Source organism: Mustela putorius, unplaced genomic scaffold (assembly GCF_011764305.1).
Source record: "Mustela putorius furo isolate JIRA1106 unplaced genomic scaffold, ASM1176430v1.1 tig00000430_pilon_pilon_pilon, whole genome shotgun sequence".
Taxonomy (NCBI): Eukaryota; Metazoa; Chordata; class Mammalia; order Carnivora; family Mustelidae; genus Mustela; species Mustela putorius.
Genome location: NW_025421377.1, coordinates 21990799 through 22005892, shown reverse-complemented (window position 1 = coordinate 22005892; position 15094 = coordinate 21990799). Strand labels below are relative to the sequence as shown.

Sequence of the window (15094 nt, the reverse complement as noted above, 5' to 3'; positions counted from 1 at the left end):
TTTTAGCCTTTTCTTGAAACAAAAGAACACAGAACTTGGTGTGTGTGTGTGTGTGTGTTGAGACAGGAGTTGGAGGTGGAGAGGATACGATGGAAAAGAAGAGTAAGAGAACAAAACAGGTAAATATGTGCTGCTTCGTAGAAAGTTCACATCTTTGTATAGAACGCTTCCAATAACGCTTCTGTCTCTGTGTGTGTTAGTCCTGGGAACACTTCATCTAATTCTCACAGAGAATGAAAGAACAACACTTTCTAGAGTGATCAAAGAGATTAATGGAACATTTATATTCCCCAAAACAGGATTTAAAGAGGTCCTATTACATGGATGTGAGAGAAAAATGGGCATTATGACTCTAAGAAAAATCTCTGTGGGCTTGAAGCATATGCTAGAATATTAGACTTACTTAAGACCTACTCTGACTTGTATCAACCAAATCATGTTATAAAGAATCCAAGTCCCTCTCCCTAGAGTCCCTAGTGAATGCCTTGTGGTTAGTCTCTCAATAAAAGTTTCCACCTTCCTTTTCTCAAAGATGAACGACCTCAGACAGTTCCTTGAATTCCAATACTGATTTTAGGCCAACGGCTCATGGAGAGCCAACAGCAGGCACGTCTCCTGCCTCAGTGAAGGGTGGTCATGGCATGAAGAGTTCATCAATGTGGCACCTCAAGAGGAAGTATCTGTTGTGTTCCTGTGGGCAAAAAGTGTGCCTCAGAGGGGTTGTAGATTGCAGACTGTGATTAATTTTTTAAGAATTAATAATTAACTATTCTTAAACTGGTTTTATTTAACATGCTCACTGTGTGAGAAAGAACACGGCTCAGTGACTTTTTAGTAAAAGCATGTTTAATCTCTCAATCAGTGCCGCAGAGATGCTTCCTGGGGCTCCTTTCTACCCAGCTCTGAATTACATGTTGATTGTATAATGGACACTTAGTAAGGTATACACAAAATTAGGTGTTATTCTAAATAGCTCATACTTGGTTTTATTGTCACATGTCTTATTTTCTGTAATTATCTCTAAGTCGTATGTGCTAGGGTCTTGTGACACAGTGTTTGCTGAGGACAAGCTCTGTCACCATCACCTGGGAGCCCCACCCTAAGTTTACAGCATCAGAATTTGCATTTATTCGGTACCTAAAAGTTTGAGCAGCAAGTCTTCGGACACAATGTAGACTGAATTATCTGTGTAACTTTGGAAAAATATAGACACCAAGTTTCCACAGCAGATCTACTAAATCAGAATAGCTGGGAGTTGCCCATAAATGTGCATTTAAAAAATGTTAATTCCAGTGTAGTTAACATACAGTGTGATATTAGTTTCAGGTGTACAATATGGTGATTCAACACTTCCATACATCACCCAGTGTCCATGGTAAGGGCACAAATGTGAATTTTTAAAAATATCTCCACAGGTCATCTTCTTAATGTTTCTTCTAATACTGGGAAGAGAACACCATAGTAAACCGAGATTTGCTTTTAGCATGAATTGTCACAAGCAGGTATTTAGTTTATATATTGGAAATTTTTTTCCTACTAAGTCAACAGATTTTAGGATTGACTGAAGTTTATAGACTTGCATTGCTTCCTTACGTTAGTAACAATTTTAATTATTAGTAAAAACAAAATGGAGACTATTTTGGAGAATTTTTTCCCTAATGTGTAAAAAGCATTTAAATATCGTTAGAATATTTGATTCTTTATAAAGTTACATTGATGGTAAATGTTTTTTCTGAAATGTTTGCATCTCTTTGAGATGACATAAGACTACGGTTCTATAATTTCACATTTGAATTGTCTCCACTAAGCACTTATCATTGGAACTTGCCAGAATAGTGGTGGCTTCTGGGTTCTTGCTTCATTTAGTGTGACAATAACAAAATAAAGACGCTAGACATAAATCTTAGTGGTTTTTTTTTCTCCTTAAAACCAATGAACTTTTGTTATAATAGCAACCAAGTAAGAGCAGCAACAAGACTGACACATCTGCTTTATCATCTGGCTGAGAATCTCTTCAGATAAAAACCCAAGTCTTTCCAGATCAGCTTTGGGGCTCTGTTTCGTTATTGTTTTTGTTTCGTCCTCACCAACCCCTCCCCGAAAAAGCTAGATTCAAATAAAAACCTAAGTCTTTCCAGATCAGAGTTCAGGCTTCTTTGTTTTGTTTTTGTTTTTATTTCTGTTTTTTGTTGTTCTTGTTTTTCCTAAAAAAGCTAGATTCTAAGATTGTGAATTTTGTTTGCGTAAGAAGAGACAGTCTAAGACTGGTTGTTGATTTCATAACGGGTTTTCCATTTCTCTGGTGGTTTGTTTTCTGCCCATTTCTCTATGCAAATTATTCCTAATTTCAGTCTGGAAAAAAGTTAATTGCTGTCTTAGTGAATGCATATAACACCCTGAGAACTCAAGAACGAATCTTATTGAAAAGTTGTTTTCATGTGGTAAAACTGGGGATGACTTTTGATAACTCAGAGGAATGCAGAGTTTGTTTTTCCGGTAGGAATAAAGATAAAACCCTTGTAAACATTTTGTGAGCACTTTGCCAGTCAATGGATACAAAATGTGGTTCAGAAAGTTAATAACAAAATATAAACTCTGTTCAGATGTGCTGCAGTGATGTGTGAAATGCCCTTGCTGCCTCCCAATAGAACAGAACCGTGGTTTTCTGTGTAGTCATTGGATTGGATAACCAGAAGACATCTGACTCTATTTCTTTGCTTTTAGACAGCATGGAAAGAGTCAAGTGTCCTAATCTCAAAAATCTACAGGAAACTTTATTGCAGAAGTTGCTTTATTAGCTAATAGTAACAACTCTTCCTTAAGTGGAGGGATTCTCCTAAATGTTATTTTAATACAGCTTTTTTCCACAGAAAGCCATTTCATCCGGTTTGGACTCTAGCATAAATTCAGAACACTTAATTAAGTTTCTGGCTTGAAAGTAACTTACATTCTCCTGTAAGAGAACTCGATTTACGAGCTGTAAGTGTTAATTTGCTAGAGCTCTCTCTCCCTCAATACATTCTTTTGAATTCCATTGAAAATGGTAAATTCTACTCTATTTTTTTAAAATGGTAATGGATTCATAGACTTTTGTACTGTGAAGTACCTCCCAAATGTTATGTATCATTGAGTTGAGAATTACAGAAAACAACACACAGTTTTGAAGTTAACAATTTGGTGGTATTTCAAAATATAAGGATTGGTATAATTAGTAGGAGTCAGCTATTTAAATTTATCATATACTTATCACATAGTCAACTGTATGAAAAGCACTGTGCCACATCTCTGATTTTGAACCTCTCTGAGAGAATACATTGACTACCTTCAACAGGCCTAAGTATTCATATGTTTTATCCTGAGTTCCATCCACTACAGTAGAGTTCCTTGAACTATCAAGAGGGAAATTATGGCATAAATGCAAAGTAATCTGATGATAATTCTCAGTGCTTCACTAATAGAATAGCTATAACTATTGAGGTGTGCCTTATCAAGGAACATTTGGAAGAACTTTAAATTTTAATTATTCTCTTATTTCCGTTTCAACCCCAAGAAGACTGATTTTTTACGCTTTTTTGCTTCTTCCAAGCAAAAAACATTTCAAAAACTTGAAGAAAAGAGAAAGATTATAAAAGTAATGGAAGGTAGATGGTAGTATCTGTTTGTATTAGTTGGTATAAACAGTTAAATACATCAATTGTTAACTCAAACTTTGTTAAGGAAAGAAGGCTATTTATGGTGCTAATCAAAGATAGGGGTACAATGAATAATCCCACGTCAAGAAAAAGGAAAATCAAGGAACATGAGGAATGATTTTCCCTCATGTCTTGTCCCATGGCGGAATTATTCTTCCAAAAGCAAATGATGAGATAAAAAAAATTCTGGATGTCCAAGTTTATCCACATAAGATAATGGTTTCCCTCCGAAGGAAAAGACTGTGGGAACAGCACTGCCTCAACCACAAACCAAAGAATGAACCTGATGACCAAGTAGGGCTTTTCCATTTCTAATTTCTTGATCCTTCTTTTCATGAATTTTCCTGTTTAATTTTTTTTCTTTCAGTGGGGCTTCCAAAAACGCCTGTAAAAAAGGTCAAGTTGGAAATAGCTTACTCACTGATAATAGGAGGGGAAAAGAAAATATTCGTTCCATTCTGCTAAGTAGAGACAGGAAATATTCCCTGCCTCATTCATTGAACACATATTGTCTGAGAGCCCACTATGTGCCGGTCTCTATTCTATGGGTATGAAAGTTCAGCATCCTAACTCCTAACCAACCTAACAACTTGGTTAATAATACTGACAGTAGTGTATACACAGCATGATTGATTCTCTGATCCACAAATGAAAAATCAGTATTATGTAAAACAGGGGAGGGTGTTATGTGAGGGGAGACTCTTATCCTTAATGAGCAGCAAACTCATTCCATATGTGATGCTATCAGCCCCATTTCCTCATTTTGCAGTGAGAAAAAGCATCTCGTAGCAGTGTTCTTTGAGGTTATAGGGGGTTGGAGAAGTGGAGAAGGTAGCCAGTAGGCCCAGCTCTCATGTTCCTCTAAGGCTCAGTTCCATGTACGACCTACTCTCATGTTTCTCTGTGTTGGTTCTAGATGCCAAGAATTCCAGGGCCTGGAATAAAGCTCATCACCAGGTAGGAAAAAAAGCACATGATTTTTCCTGAACAAGCTCAGGAAGTAGGGCAGTACTCTGTAACTTCCATGGGATACAAGTTTGTCTAGATACCTGTAACTGAAAGTGAACAGAGTAGAGGTCAATGTCCTCAAGGAACTTGTAGTTTAGAAGAGGGGGTGGATAGAAATCTGATTACTTATGGTGCAGTAAAGTTCTGTACTTATATTTTGAACCAGGTGGAATAGAGAATTTCTCACATTTATTGGACCATGGGAAAGACATAAAAATGACAACCTAATTAATATTGACAGGAGGTCATAGATATATTAAAAGTGGGGAGAATACTTAATTAAAATTAAAAACTTGTGCTCTGTGAAAGACAAGGTCAAGGGAATAAGAAAACAAGCTAGAAACTGGGAGAAAATATTTGCAAAAAATCTTTTGCAAATAAAGATAAAGAATTATTCTCTAAAATACACAAAGAACTAAAACTCAACAATAAGAAAATAAACAACCCAATTAAAAAATGGGTCAAAGACTTTTAGCAGACACTTGAGCAAAGAAAATATACAGATGGCAAAGAAGCACATGAAAAGGCGCTCTACCTCATGTGGTTTCAGGGAAATGCAAATTAAAACAATCTTGAGATACGAATCTCTACGTTTCAGAATGGTCAAAATCTGGAAAATGGACACCAACAGATGCTGACCAGGATGTGGAACAAGAGGAGCTCTCAAATAGTCCTTGCTGGTGAGAATGCAAAATGGCACAGTCACTTTGGAAGACAGTTTGGCAGTTTCTTGTAAAATTAAACATACCTCACCATATGATCCAGCAATCATGATTTTTGATATGTACCCAAAGAAGTTGAAAACTTATATCCACACAAAACCCCGCACATGGATGTTTCTAGGAGTTTTATTCACATCTGCCAATCTTGAAAGCAACCAAGATGTCCTTCAGTAGCAGAGTGCCTAACCTGGGGTATATCCAGGGAATGGAATATTATTGAACGCTAAAAAGAAATGAGCAATCAAGCCATGAAAAGACATGGAGGAAACTTAAAGGCGTATTACTAAGTGAAGGAAGACGATCTGGAAAGGCCCCACACTGGATGATCCTGTCTATATGACGTTCTGGAAAAGGTGGAACTATGGAGACAGTAAAAACCATGAGGGGTTGCCAGTGGTTGGGAGATGGGGAGGGATGAGAAGGTGGAACCAAGAGGACTTTTTAGGGCAGTGAAAAAACTCCGTATGATAATGGTAGATGTAGAGTCACTATATATTTGTCCAAATCCACAGAATATACAAAAACAAGGGTGAACCATACACCAACTGTGGACTTTAGGTGGTTATGATGTATCAGTACAGCTTCATCCATTCTAACTAACATATCACTCTTTTGTTACAGTTTGGAGGTGGGGATATTAGTGGAGGTTCTGTTGTGTAGGGGCTGGGGGGCATATGAGAAATCTCCATCTCCCCCTCAGCTCTGCTGTGAATCTTACATTACTCTAAAAACAAATCTTATTAAAAAAAAAAAAAAGGCGCAGAAAAGGTAAGTAGCAGAACAACAACAAATTATCAATGATTTTTTTTTTGCTATAAGAAATGACAAAAATTTGTTTATATGTTTAGAACACAATATGCATGGAGTATGAAAATACTGTCAAATTATGACAAGATGCGGAACATTGACCAGTTAGCCTCAAATGGAAAACACACACACACACACACACACACACACTCCTGCCCAGTTAATTGTTGCCAATGAGGATGCACAGATTTTTAAAATGTCCACACATCGACTGATTTCATGAAACTTAAGTCTTCAAGGGACTGATTTCACAATTAGGGAGACTACATATGTGTGACGACTTCTGAAATTATTTCTCTATTTCAAAACATATTTTGGAAGAAAACCTCCTACAAACGTTGGCTTAGTATTTGAGCTAGTGCGTGGCCATGAGTGTGGGAAACAGTGCGAGCCAGAGGCAAGAAACGTGCGGGGAAAGGCAGGGATTTATCTTAAAGCAGGCATGTAGGGAGCAGTTGGTGAAAGGAACTTAATGACTGCTTTGCTTTTGATTTCCTGTGTTATGTCTGGTAAAATTAAAAGTTCATCACATTTTAGCTCTTTACATTTTCCTACTTTTCTTAGAACTCGCCATATTTCATTCCCATCGAGCCATCTGTACATTCGCCATACAGTTTCAAGTAAAAAAAAAATCTTCATTTAGGCCCTTGTTATATTCTAGACCACGTGCTAAACAGTTGACATGCAAGGTTCTGTTAATTTTCATGAACATGTTGCAAAAGCAGTATTATTAATTTAATAGATGGAGAAACCCAAGCTGAATATGCACGTGAATCTTACCTATCGGACTCAGAGTTCACTTTACCTTAATAATTGGTCTTTGCAAAGGCATTTCCCCCAAGTAGTGTGTTCTTCAGAACATAAGGCCCAAGAAAAACGCATTCTATGATCAAATCAGGACCATAGTGCACTGTATCTCCCTCTGGAAGACTCCCAGGGCGCTTAGAATATCAAAGTCCCTGTGAAGTTCTGAAATAAAGAAATCCATTTCATGTTGTTTATCCGAGTACTTCACAATCTTTAGTTCACTGTCAAAGAAGTGTGTGTGTGTGTGTGTGTGTGTGTGTGCGTGCATGTGTGTATGTGTGTGTGTGTAACATTTAACATTCCAGGACATACTTTGAGAAACTTTGTCTTAGAGTATACTGAGAGAGCCTTATTAATCTGAACTCAGCTCATTTAGAATCCAGAAATATAAAACTTCTTATAAGCGCTCAAATCTATGTTTGTCACAAGGAAGGTCATGACTCACTGGGTCATGAAAGCAACGAAGTCGACTCTGACCAGTACTGGGTGGGGGGGGGGGGCAGAAAACAATTAAGATAGAAAATATCAGAGTAGTTGCGTGTAGCACGTACTGAATCATGAAATTTTTACTGGGCCACAATGCAAAGTGCATTTCTCTCTGTGGTCATGGCCCCAGATGTCCGAAGCCACTGTTCTTGTGAAAGTCCGATGAATTGCTTGTTGCACTATTTGTGATGACAAATGCCGGAACTTTGTAAAATTTAACACAAAAAGGGCTAGTGTAATGCCATGGCTAAAGACAGTATTTGTTGTTACTTCAAATCAGAATTTTTAGAGCTGAAATATCTCTGGGGGGAAAAACAAGTTTGGTGGCTTGTCAAGGTCAAACAGACCAAGCTGGGCCCAGAACCCAGGTTTTCTGACTTGTACTTCCGTATTCTTTTACTTGTCAGTGTAAATTGATGTAGGTTTTACTTATAGAACATGAGGATTCTTTTTTTCTTTTTTCTTTCTTTTTTTTTTTTTTTTTTTTTTTTTAAGATTTCATTTATTTGTCAGAGAGAGAGAGAGAAAGGCAGAGGAAGATGCAGGCTGCACTTAGCAAGGAGCAATGCAGGACTCATGGGAGGGCCCCGGGATCCTGACCTGAGCCACCCAAGCATCCCGAGGATTATTATTATTTTTAATGAATAAGAAAACTGGGTATAAAATTCAGCAGATCACTCCTGGATAGAAAGTCAACGACAGGTTACAAACATGTTGAAGGGAAAAAGTAACTTAGCAGATTTCAGGGTTGGGGTCTAATTACAATTCCACCCCAAAACTAACCTAATACCCTACTGGGGTATTAATACCCTATTGGGGGTCCTTAGGTTATCTGGCCATTCTGCTATCTGGTTTCTCGATTGTACATATAAGCGTCCCATACACATGATTTTGAGAAGACTTAGCAGATAACGCACCGGTGACCACAGAATCTTGCTAGGTGTAAGTTAAAGAGGCAACCCTTAAATAATGAATCAAAGATTAAGAAACCTCCAGACTCCGCACCATTTTTAAAGAAGAAAAAAAAATTGATTTACCGAAGAATCCCTTAGCAAAATACTATCTTCTACACCTTTTATCTTAGGTGGACCTTCTCAAGACTCCAGCTCAAGTTCTGAGGTTTGGATCAGAAGTTGTGCCTGATCACCCGCATTTCATGGTCTGCTGTGGGGAGGGAGGACCCGAAACTGGTCAGAGGAGGGGGGAAATACATTCCTTTCCAGTCCTTGGCTCCCAGCCCCTGTCTCCCTCAGGAGGTGACCTGGGCTTGGATTCCTGCAAAGTGTCTTCGCATCTTCAGGGCTCTGGAAGCCCAGGTTGGTGTCCTCTCCCCCCAGGAAGCTTCAGCCCCAGGGGGCAGAAATCATTTGATAACTTAATCTTGGAGGGAGGAAGAGACGCTGAGGCCTGTGTGCCCCAGTGATAAACGGAAGCATCCGGGCGAGTCAGGAACAGACGTGGTATCTTTCCAGAGTAATACAAACCAGAGAAGCGTACCCAAGAACTGAGAGCCGGCAGGGACCACCCCTACAAAACGTGGTGGGCGGCTGGGGGGCCCCCGCAGGTTCCTGGGGCTCCCTCCGGGCAGTCTCTTCCCGGGCTGGAAGGGCGCTGGAGGTCGAAGGAGGTGAAAGTCCTAAAGCCCAGGAGCGGCCCGTGGACCCTCCCCCTTCCTATAATTAACTCAACGCGGGTCCCGCCAGGAGGGACCCGTGGCTTCCCCGGACCGCCCCCTCCCCTAAGCCCGTCTGGCGGGGGCCGGGGAGGACCTCGGGGCGGGGGGCCCCCCGCCGCACGAGTCCCCACCTAGCCGGTTTCAAACCCCGACCCCGCCTGGGGCCGGCCGCCCGCGGGATCGTCCCGCTCCTCCCCACTCCCCGCCGTCCTCCCGCGCCGGCCGCGCCCGCCCCGGCCATCCCGGCGGGCGCGGGGGGCGCGGGCTCCGGCCCCGCGTGACGTGGGCGTCGCGGCGGGAGGGGCCGCCCGGGGCCGGGCGGGGGGGGCTCCGGCCGCCTTATTAGCGCCCGGCGGGTCGCCGGCAGCCCGCAGAGCGCCGCGCGGAGAGCAACAGGAGCCGCGCCGACCCGCTCCTCCCGCCCCCTCCGCCAGCCTCCTCCTCCGCCCCTCCGGCTCCTCCCGCCCCCACCTCTGCGCGAGCGGCGGAGTCGCCCTCTCGCTGCCTCTTTCTCCCGCTCGCTCCTCTCGCTCGCCACTACTTCCCCCTGCTGTGCTCCCGGGCGCCCAAGCATTCTCCGCGCGAACCTCAGGAACCCGTGGTGCTCGAAAAGCCCAGGGAAAGCCGCCTCGGGCCGAGACAGTGGGAAGCCCCCGGCCCCTGCCCCCTCTCCCGGCGCAGCCCGTGCCCGGCTCGCAGCACCTTCTCGCTCCGGCACCCTCGGTTTGGGAGGACGGGGTGAGAAGGTGAAGTGGGAAGGACGCCGAGCCGAGCCGAGGGGCCGGTCTCAGAGCTCACATTTCATTTTCATTGAAGCAAATCACAGAAGATCACTTGTGGTTTTTTTTATTTTTTTAATTCTGCATTTTTTTTTCTTTCTTCCTTCCTTTCTTTCTTTTCTTTTTCTTTTCTTTCTTTCTTTTTTTTTTTTTTTTAAAGAAACTTATTTTGGGGGGTTTGCTCTGGGCATTGGCTTCGCCCAGTAGTCGAAAAGTGAACTCGACTCGTGATGGTTTTCCTGTCACTCTGGTTGATAGCAGCCGCTCTGGTAGAGGTTAGGACTTCAGCTGATGGACAAGTAAGTGGAAAATAATAACAATCAAAAACTCAAACCCAACCTTTTCCCGAAAAAGTTCCTCCCCTCTTTCCCCTCCTCTCTTCCCTCCTCCCCCCTCCCACCCGTCCCTGTTATCTGGCGCCTTCAGGAGCGGTGTCCGAGCGCTGGGCGCCGCCTGCGGGGTGTTCCGGGCCGATTGCAGGGGTGGGATTGCAGGGCTGGGTCGCGACTCCCACGCGGGGAGCCCCGGCTCGTCCCACCTAGCGCCCCCCCACCCCCACCCCGCCGTTGCGGCATTCGCAACGATTCGTGGCGACAAAGTGCAGCCAGGTCGCGTCCTCGCCGGGCCGTCTGGGTCTCCCCGATCCGGAGGGCGGTCTGGGCGCTTGAATGAAGCTCCGGACGCGGCGCCCGGGATCCCCGCGCGGCGGCCGCCCGCGTCGGGCTCGCGGGGCTCCCTCTCCTCCGCACTGACTCACCGCGTTTTCGGGCAGCGGGAGGCGGGGGTTGCAGGAAGTCCCCGGGCCGGGCAGGGAGCGATCCGGCAGACACGTGTCCTGGGAGGACCGCGGCCGGGCTGGGGTTTGACAGTTGGGGCGGGGGGCCGGGGACGCTTCCTGCCCTGCGTTTTCCTGGGCAGCGGCTGGCGGCGCCGCCGCGGTCCTCCCCTCCCCCTCCCCCTCGGCGCGGCTCCTCCTCCTCCTCCCGAGCGCAGTGGAGCGCGGCCCCTCGGCTCCGCGGCCCAGCCCCCACGCTCGGGGGCTCAAGGTGAAGCCGACGCTCTCGGAAGATCGCGGGAGAAGGCTCGCGGGCCGGCCCCGCCGTCTGTTGTAAATCACATCAGCTCAGGGCCCGCGGGACTTGGGGCACAGAATTTCCCTGGGAGTTGTTGTAGCTTCTCCGGTCTGCCCGGTTCTGGCCGTAGGTTCAAAAGTAGAAGATTGCCTGGTGGCTTCTTGACCTCAAATCTGATCTGTCAGGCCCCCTTTTAGGTTTCTTTTCACGCCTATGAATACAGAGGCTTTCTTGGCTAATCCGCACCCAGTATCTGAGTTTTAAGAAAAGAATATTGAATGTCAGTATTTATTTTTGCTGGCTTTAGACATATTAAAATTAAAACGGGGAAACCACTCCCTGTTCCAAACTGTTACTAATTGGCTCATTCTCTTGCCGCAAGAACCTAGAAACCCAGGCGCAGCCTTCAGGCACCAGTCCCCATCTCCGGCATCTCCTGATTAGCTCCTGAAAAGCGTTAATGGTAGAAATAAAACGTACAAGGTGATAAGATGAAACCCAGTAACTGTTTCTTTTTACTGTTCCCCTCCTTTACAGGCTGGTAATGAAGAAATGGTGCAAATAGGTAAGCCTTGTTCTCAGATATCTTTCTTATCTTGGTAGAAAGTAGAGAATGAAATAAACAAATTAAAATATTGTTTCTGAAATTTCTCCCATTGGTGGTTTAAAAAAAAAAAATGTAGTTTAGGAACACCGCTGTTCTTCTCTTCGTCTTTATAGAGGAGGGTCCCAGTTTTCTCAGACAGAGTTAAAGGGATATAAAAATTCTGCCATTGGACTTGTGATGCGTCAGTTTTTTACTGTCCCTGGACAAGCCACTCCAAGGTACTTGGAGGATGATGTAGAGTTTGGAAGAAGACATGGAGATAAGTCAAATCAAATCAACTCCTGTTGCATAAGGACAGGCACATCTGATTAGAATGGAAGGCAAAGTGTAAGGATGCTACAAAGAAGGGAAAAATGAGAGAGGATGAACATTTTTCTCTTAAAAGTTTTCCAGCTTTGTATAAGCTTTTTGATGACTTCTCTTATTCCGTATGCTTTGCAATAACTATCTGCTAATGTGCAAGATATTATTAGGCATTTTGCAAATAATGTCTAAAACTGTAGGATGTGGGAATTATTCCCATTTTATGGGTGACAGGACTGAGGCTCAGAGAGGCTAAGGGACTTGGAATAGGTCACTCCAAAATCCACATGATCTTTTTTTTTGTTTTTGAAGCTATTTATTTGTTCTGAATTCAGAGACTGAAAGTCATCTGGCCAGAAGCCAAGCTCCATTCAAAGTCTTTTTATACACATTTAACTTGGATTACTTTAAAGATAAATTTTCGTTTTGGCAGAGTATTAGTCTAAATGCTGTATTTGTCAGATGATATTGTAAGGTCCCCTTTGAAATGAAAAGTTTTGATTACCACAAGCATAGTTACCTGTCCGTGCTTGTGTACGGTGCATGGGGCACCGTGTTAATTGCTTTGTGTGCATTGTGTCATCTACTCACATGCATTGCGCACATCAGGTGTGCACTTGCACACATTGTGCCTGTTTCAGATTTGGAGAAGATGAGGCTTGGGAGGCTCTGCAGCTCCCAGCTAGAGTGCATAGTGGAGAGCTGGGAAGATTCCATACTTGTGAACTAATGGAGGGACCCCAAGATCCAGGCCCAGAGCTGTCCATATGTAGCTGCCTCTGTCATCTGTCAGCGTGCTCCCTTCCTGTGCAGGGTTTGGCATTGTTGGAACTCTTCTCCAAGCTTAGACCTCCATAGTAAGGTAGGACAGAGGGGAAGACAGTGACCAAGAACTGCATAAAAGATGCAGTGTCTGTGAAGAGACATTTGTTATTTGTAGCTGATAACAGTCATGAATATGTGTCTTTTAAAAGAAGGATTTTCCTCGAACAAGTAGAAAACTATCTTCTTTTTTTATCGGTTAAACATTTGATTATTTAAACATCCCACCTTTTCAATTTGTAAATTAAAAAACTGTGTTAAGACGGCCCACCCTAGGGGCACCTGGGTGGCTTTGTTGGTTAAGTGTCCAACTCTTGATCTCAGCTCAGGTCTTGATCTCTGGGTTGTGAGTTCGAGGCCTGCAAAAAAAAAAAAAAAGAATAAAGATTACCTATTCTTTCAAAGATTATCCGTTCTATAAAAAAGATTACCTATTCTATTAAAGGAATAAAATATATGCTTTGATTAAATTTTCCGATAGCATCATGATGCCCTCCTGTAAGAGGCCCTGAGTTAGACTTTGGTCCAGTCCTTTTTTAATATAAATACTTCAGTCACATGTTTCTTTTTTTTTTTTTTTTAAGATTTTATTTATTTACTTGACAGAGAGATCACGAGTAGGCAGAGAGGCAGGCGCAGAGAGAGAGAGAGAGAGAGAAGCAGGCCCCTGCTGAGCAGAGAGCCCAACACGGGGCTCGATCCCAGGACCCTGGGATCATGACCTGAGTTGAAGGCAGAGGCTTAATCCACTGAGCCACCCAGGCGCCCCCACTTGCATGTTTCTAAGAGAAGGAGGAGGTACAGGTGTGCTTAAATTTGATAGAGGAAGATGACCAGCAGTGTGGAAGAGGGGAAAGCAGGGGACTCTTAGATTGTGTTGCTGGAGATTTTCTTTCTCCCAAGTTCCTCTGCTATATAGGGTTTCTCTCTTTTATTACTGCCATTTTTTTTTTTTTTTTTTTTTTTTACCATTTTCAAGTTGAGTGAAGAGAAGAGATAACGATTAAAAATGGGTTTGACTCATGAGTCCTGTGATAGTGAACATGTAGCTATCATTCGGCTTTGGGAATATAATCATTTATGTAGCTCTTAAAAGGGATTTAAAAATACATTTTAAGAAATCTGTGTATAGGAATGAGATTTCTTTCCCTTGTCCCTACATGCAGAGGTGTTGTTAACCTGAAAGTTTGGTAAAATGCCCTCTTCTACATATAATTAAGTAATTTTTTCCCAAGAATTAATTGAAAAGTGGTTTTATATAACTGCTTGGAGGTGCAATTTGATTAGTGGTACGATTAGGAAAGATGAATAAGGCTTGTAGAATTAATTATTTTTATTGGTCTCCAAATTGGCTAGAGAGGAGTGCATGGTTCTGAATGACTTCTATAAAATCTCATGTCTTGGGAAGAGAGAACTGTAGATTAGTGACAAACTGCAAATTATTAAGAAGCTAAGTTAAAAAAATTAGTTTGCACTGAGGTATACTATGCATGCGGGGTGGTGCCTGTAAGTACACACCTGGCTGGCCCTTCAGAAAGAGAACTCGCCTGTGTGACTAGCGTCTTGATCAAGAAGTACAACTTTTTACACCTTCTTAGCACTATCCCCACGTGATGGGTAAACCACTCTCCTGACTTCTGACAGGACAGGTTACTTTTGCCAATTTTGAAGTGCTTTTGATAAGTAAAATAAAATAAAATAGTATTTAGTGTTTTTAATAAATAAATAATAAGTAAATCAAATCAAATAAAAATAAAATGAAATAATAAAATTAAATAAATAAAATAAATTAAAAATAAAAAAGCAATATGTGCTTCAGAAAGCAATAAAAAAATATGTCTAATATGCTTCAGGCCCTAGAGTAGGAAGGCTTGTATTTATGTAGCAAGAAGGTGGTTGTGATGAGGGCAGGTGAGAATGTATAACGAAATATCACCTATGTAGTGTGTGGACGGACCTTTTCTTCTTTCCTTCTCTCTATACCGAGTGGGAAAATGCCTTCTTGGTATGTGGGAAAGTATGATTCACCCCAGAGAATATGGGCAAATAGGCTTTGAACTCTGACCTACTTCTCTGCTGCTTGGTCAACCAAAGAGGAGCTCCTTACCTCTTACCTGTCTGCACCCACACATACCTGTACTCACACATGTATACAGACGTGCACGCATGTACACAGAGCTACGTGTGTGAGTGTGTATGCTTTGTGCATATATGTGTAAGTGTGGTTCCTGACACACTCACTTAGCATCTGTGGGGTATCAGGGAGCGTTTTCATTCTGACTCAGAGTATGGCCTTGGGAAGTTGCCTAGGGT

At 42.8% G+C, this 15094-nt stretch overlaps 1 protein-coding gene across 1 annotated transcript in view; it reads left to right on the top strand.

The window, feature by feature from the left end:
• The first annotated feature begins 10137 nt into the window (after nt 1-10137).
• Nucleotides 10138-15094, top strand: part of ADAMTS3 (ADAM metallopeptidase with thrombospondin type 1 motif 3) — a 251730-nt gene continuing 246773 nt past the window's right edge. The window contains exons 1-2 of the mRNA XM_045079854.1: nt 10138-10275; nt 11587-11614. Coding sequence (XP_044935789.1) covers nt 10207-10275; nt 11587-11614 — 97 coding nt within the window. The 5' untranslated portion in view covers nt 10138-10206. The remainder of the gene's footprint in view (nt 10276-11586; nt 11615-15094) is intronic.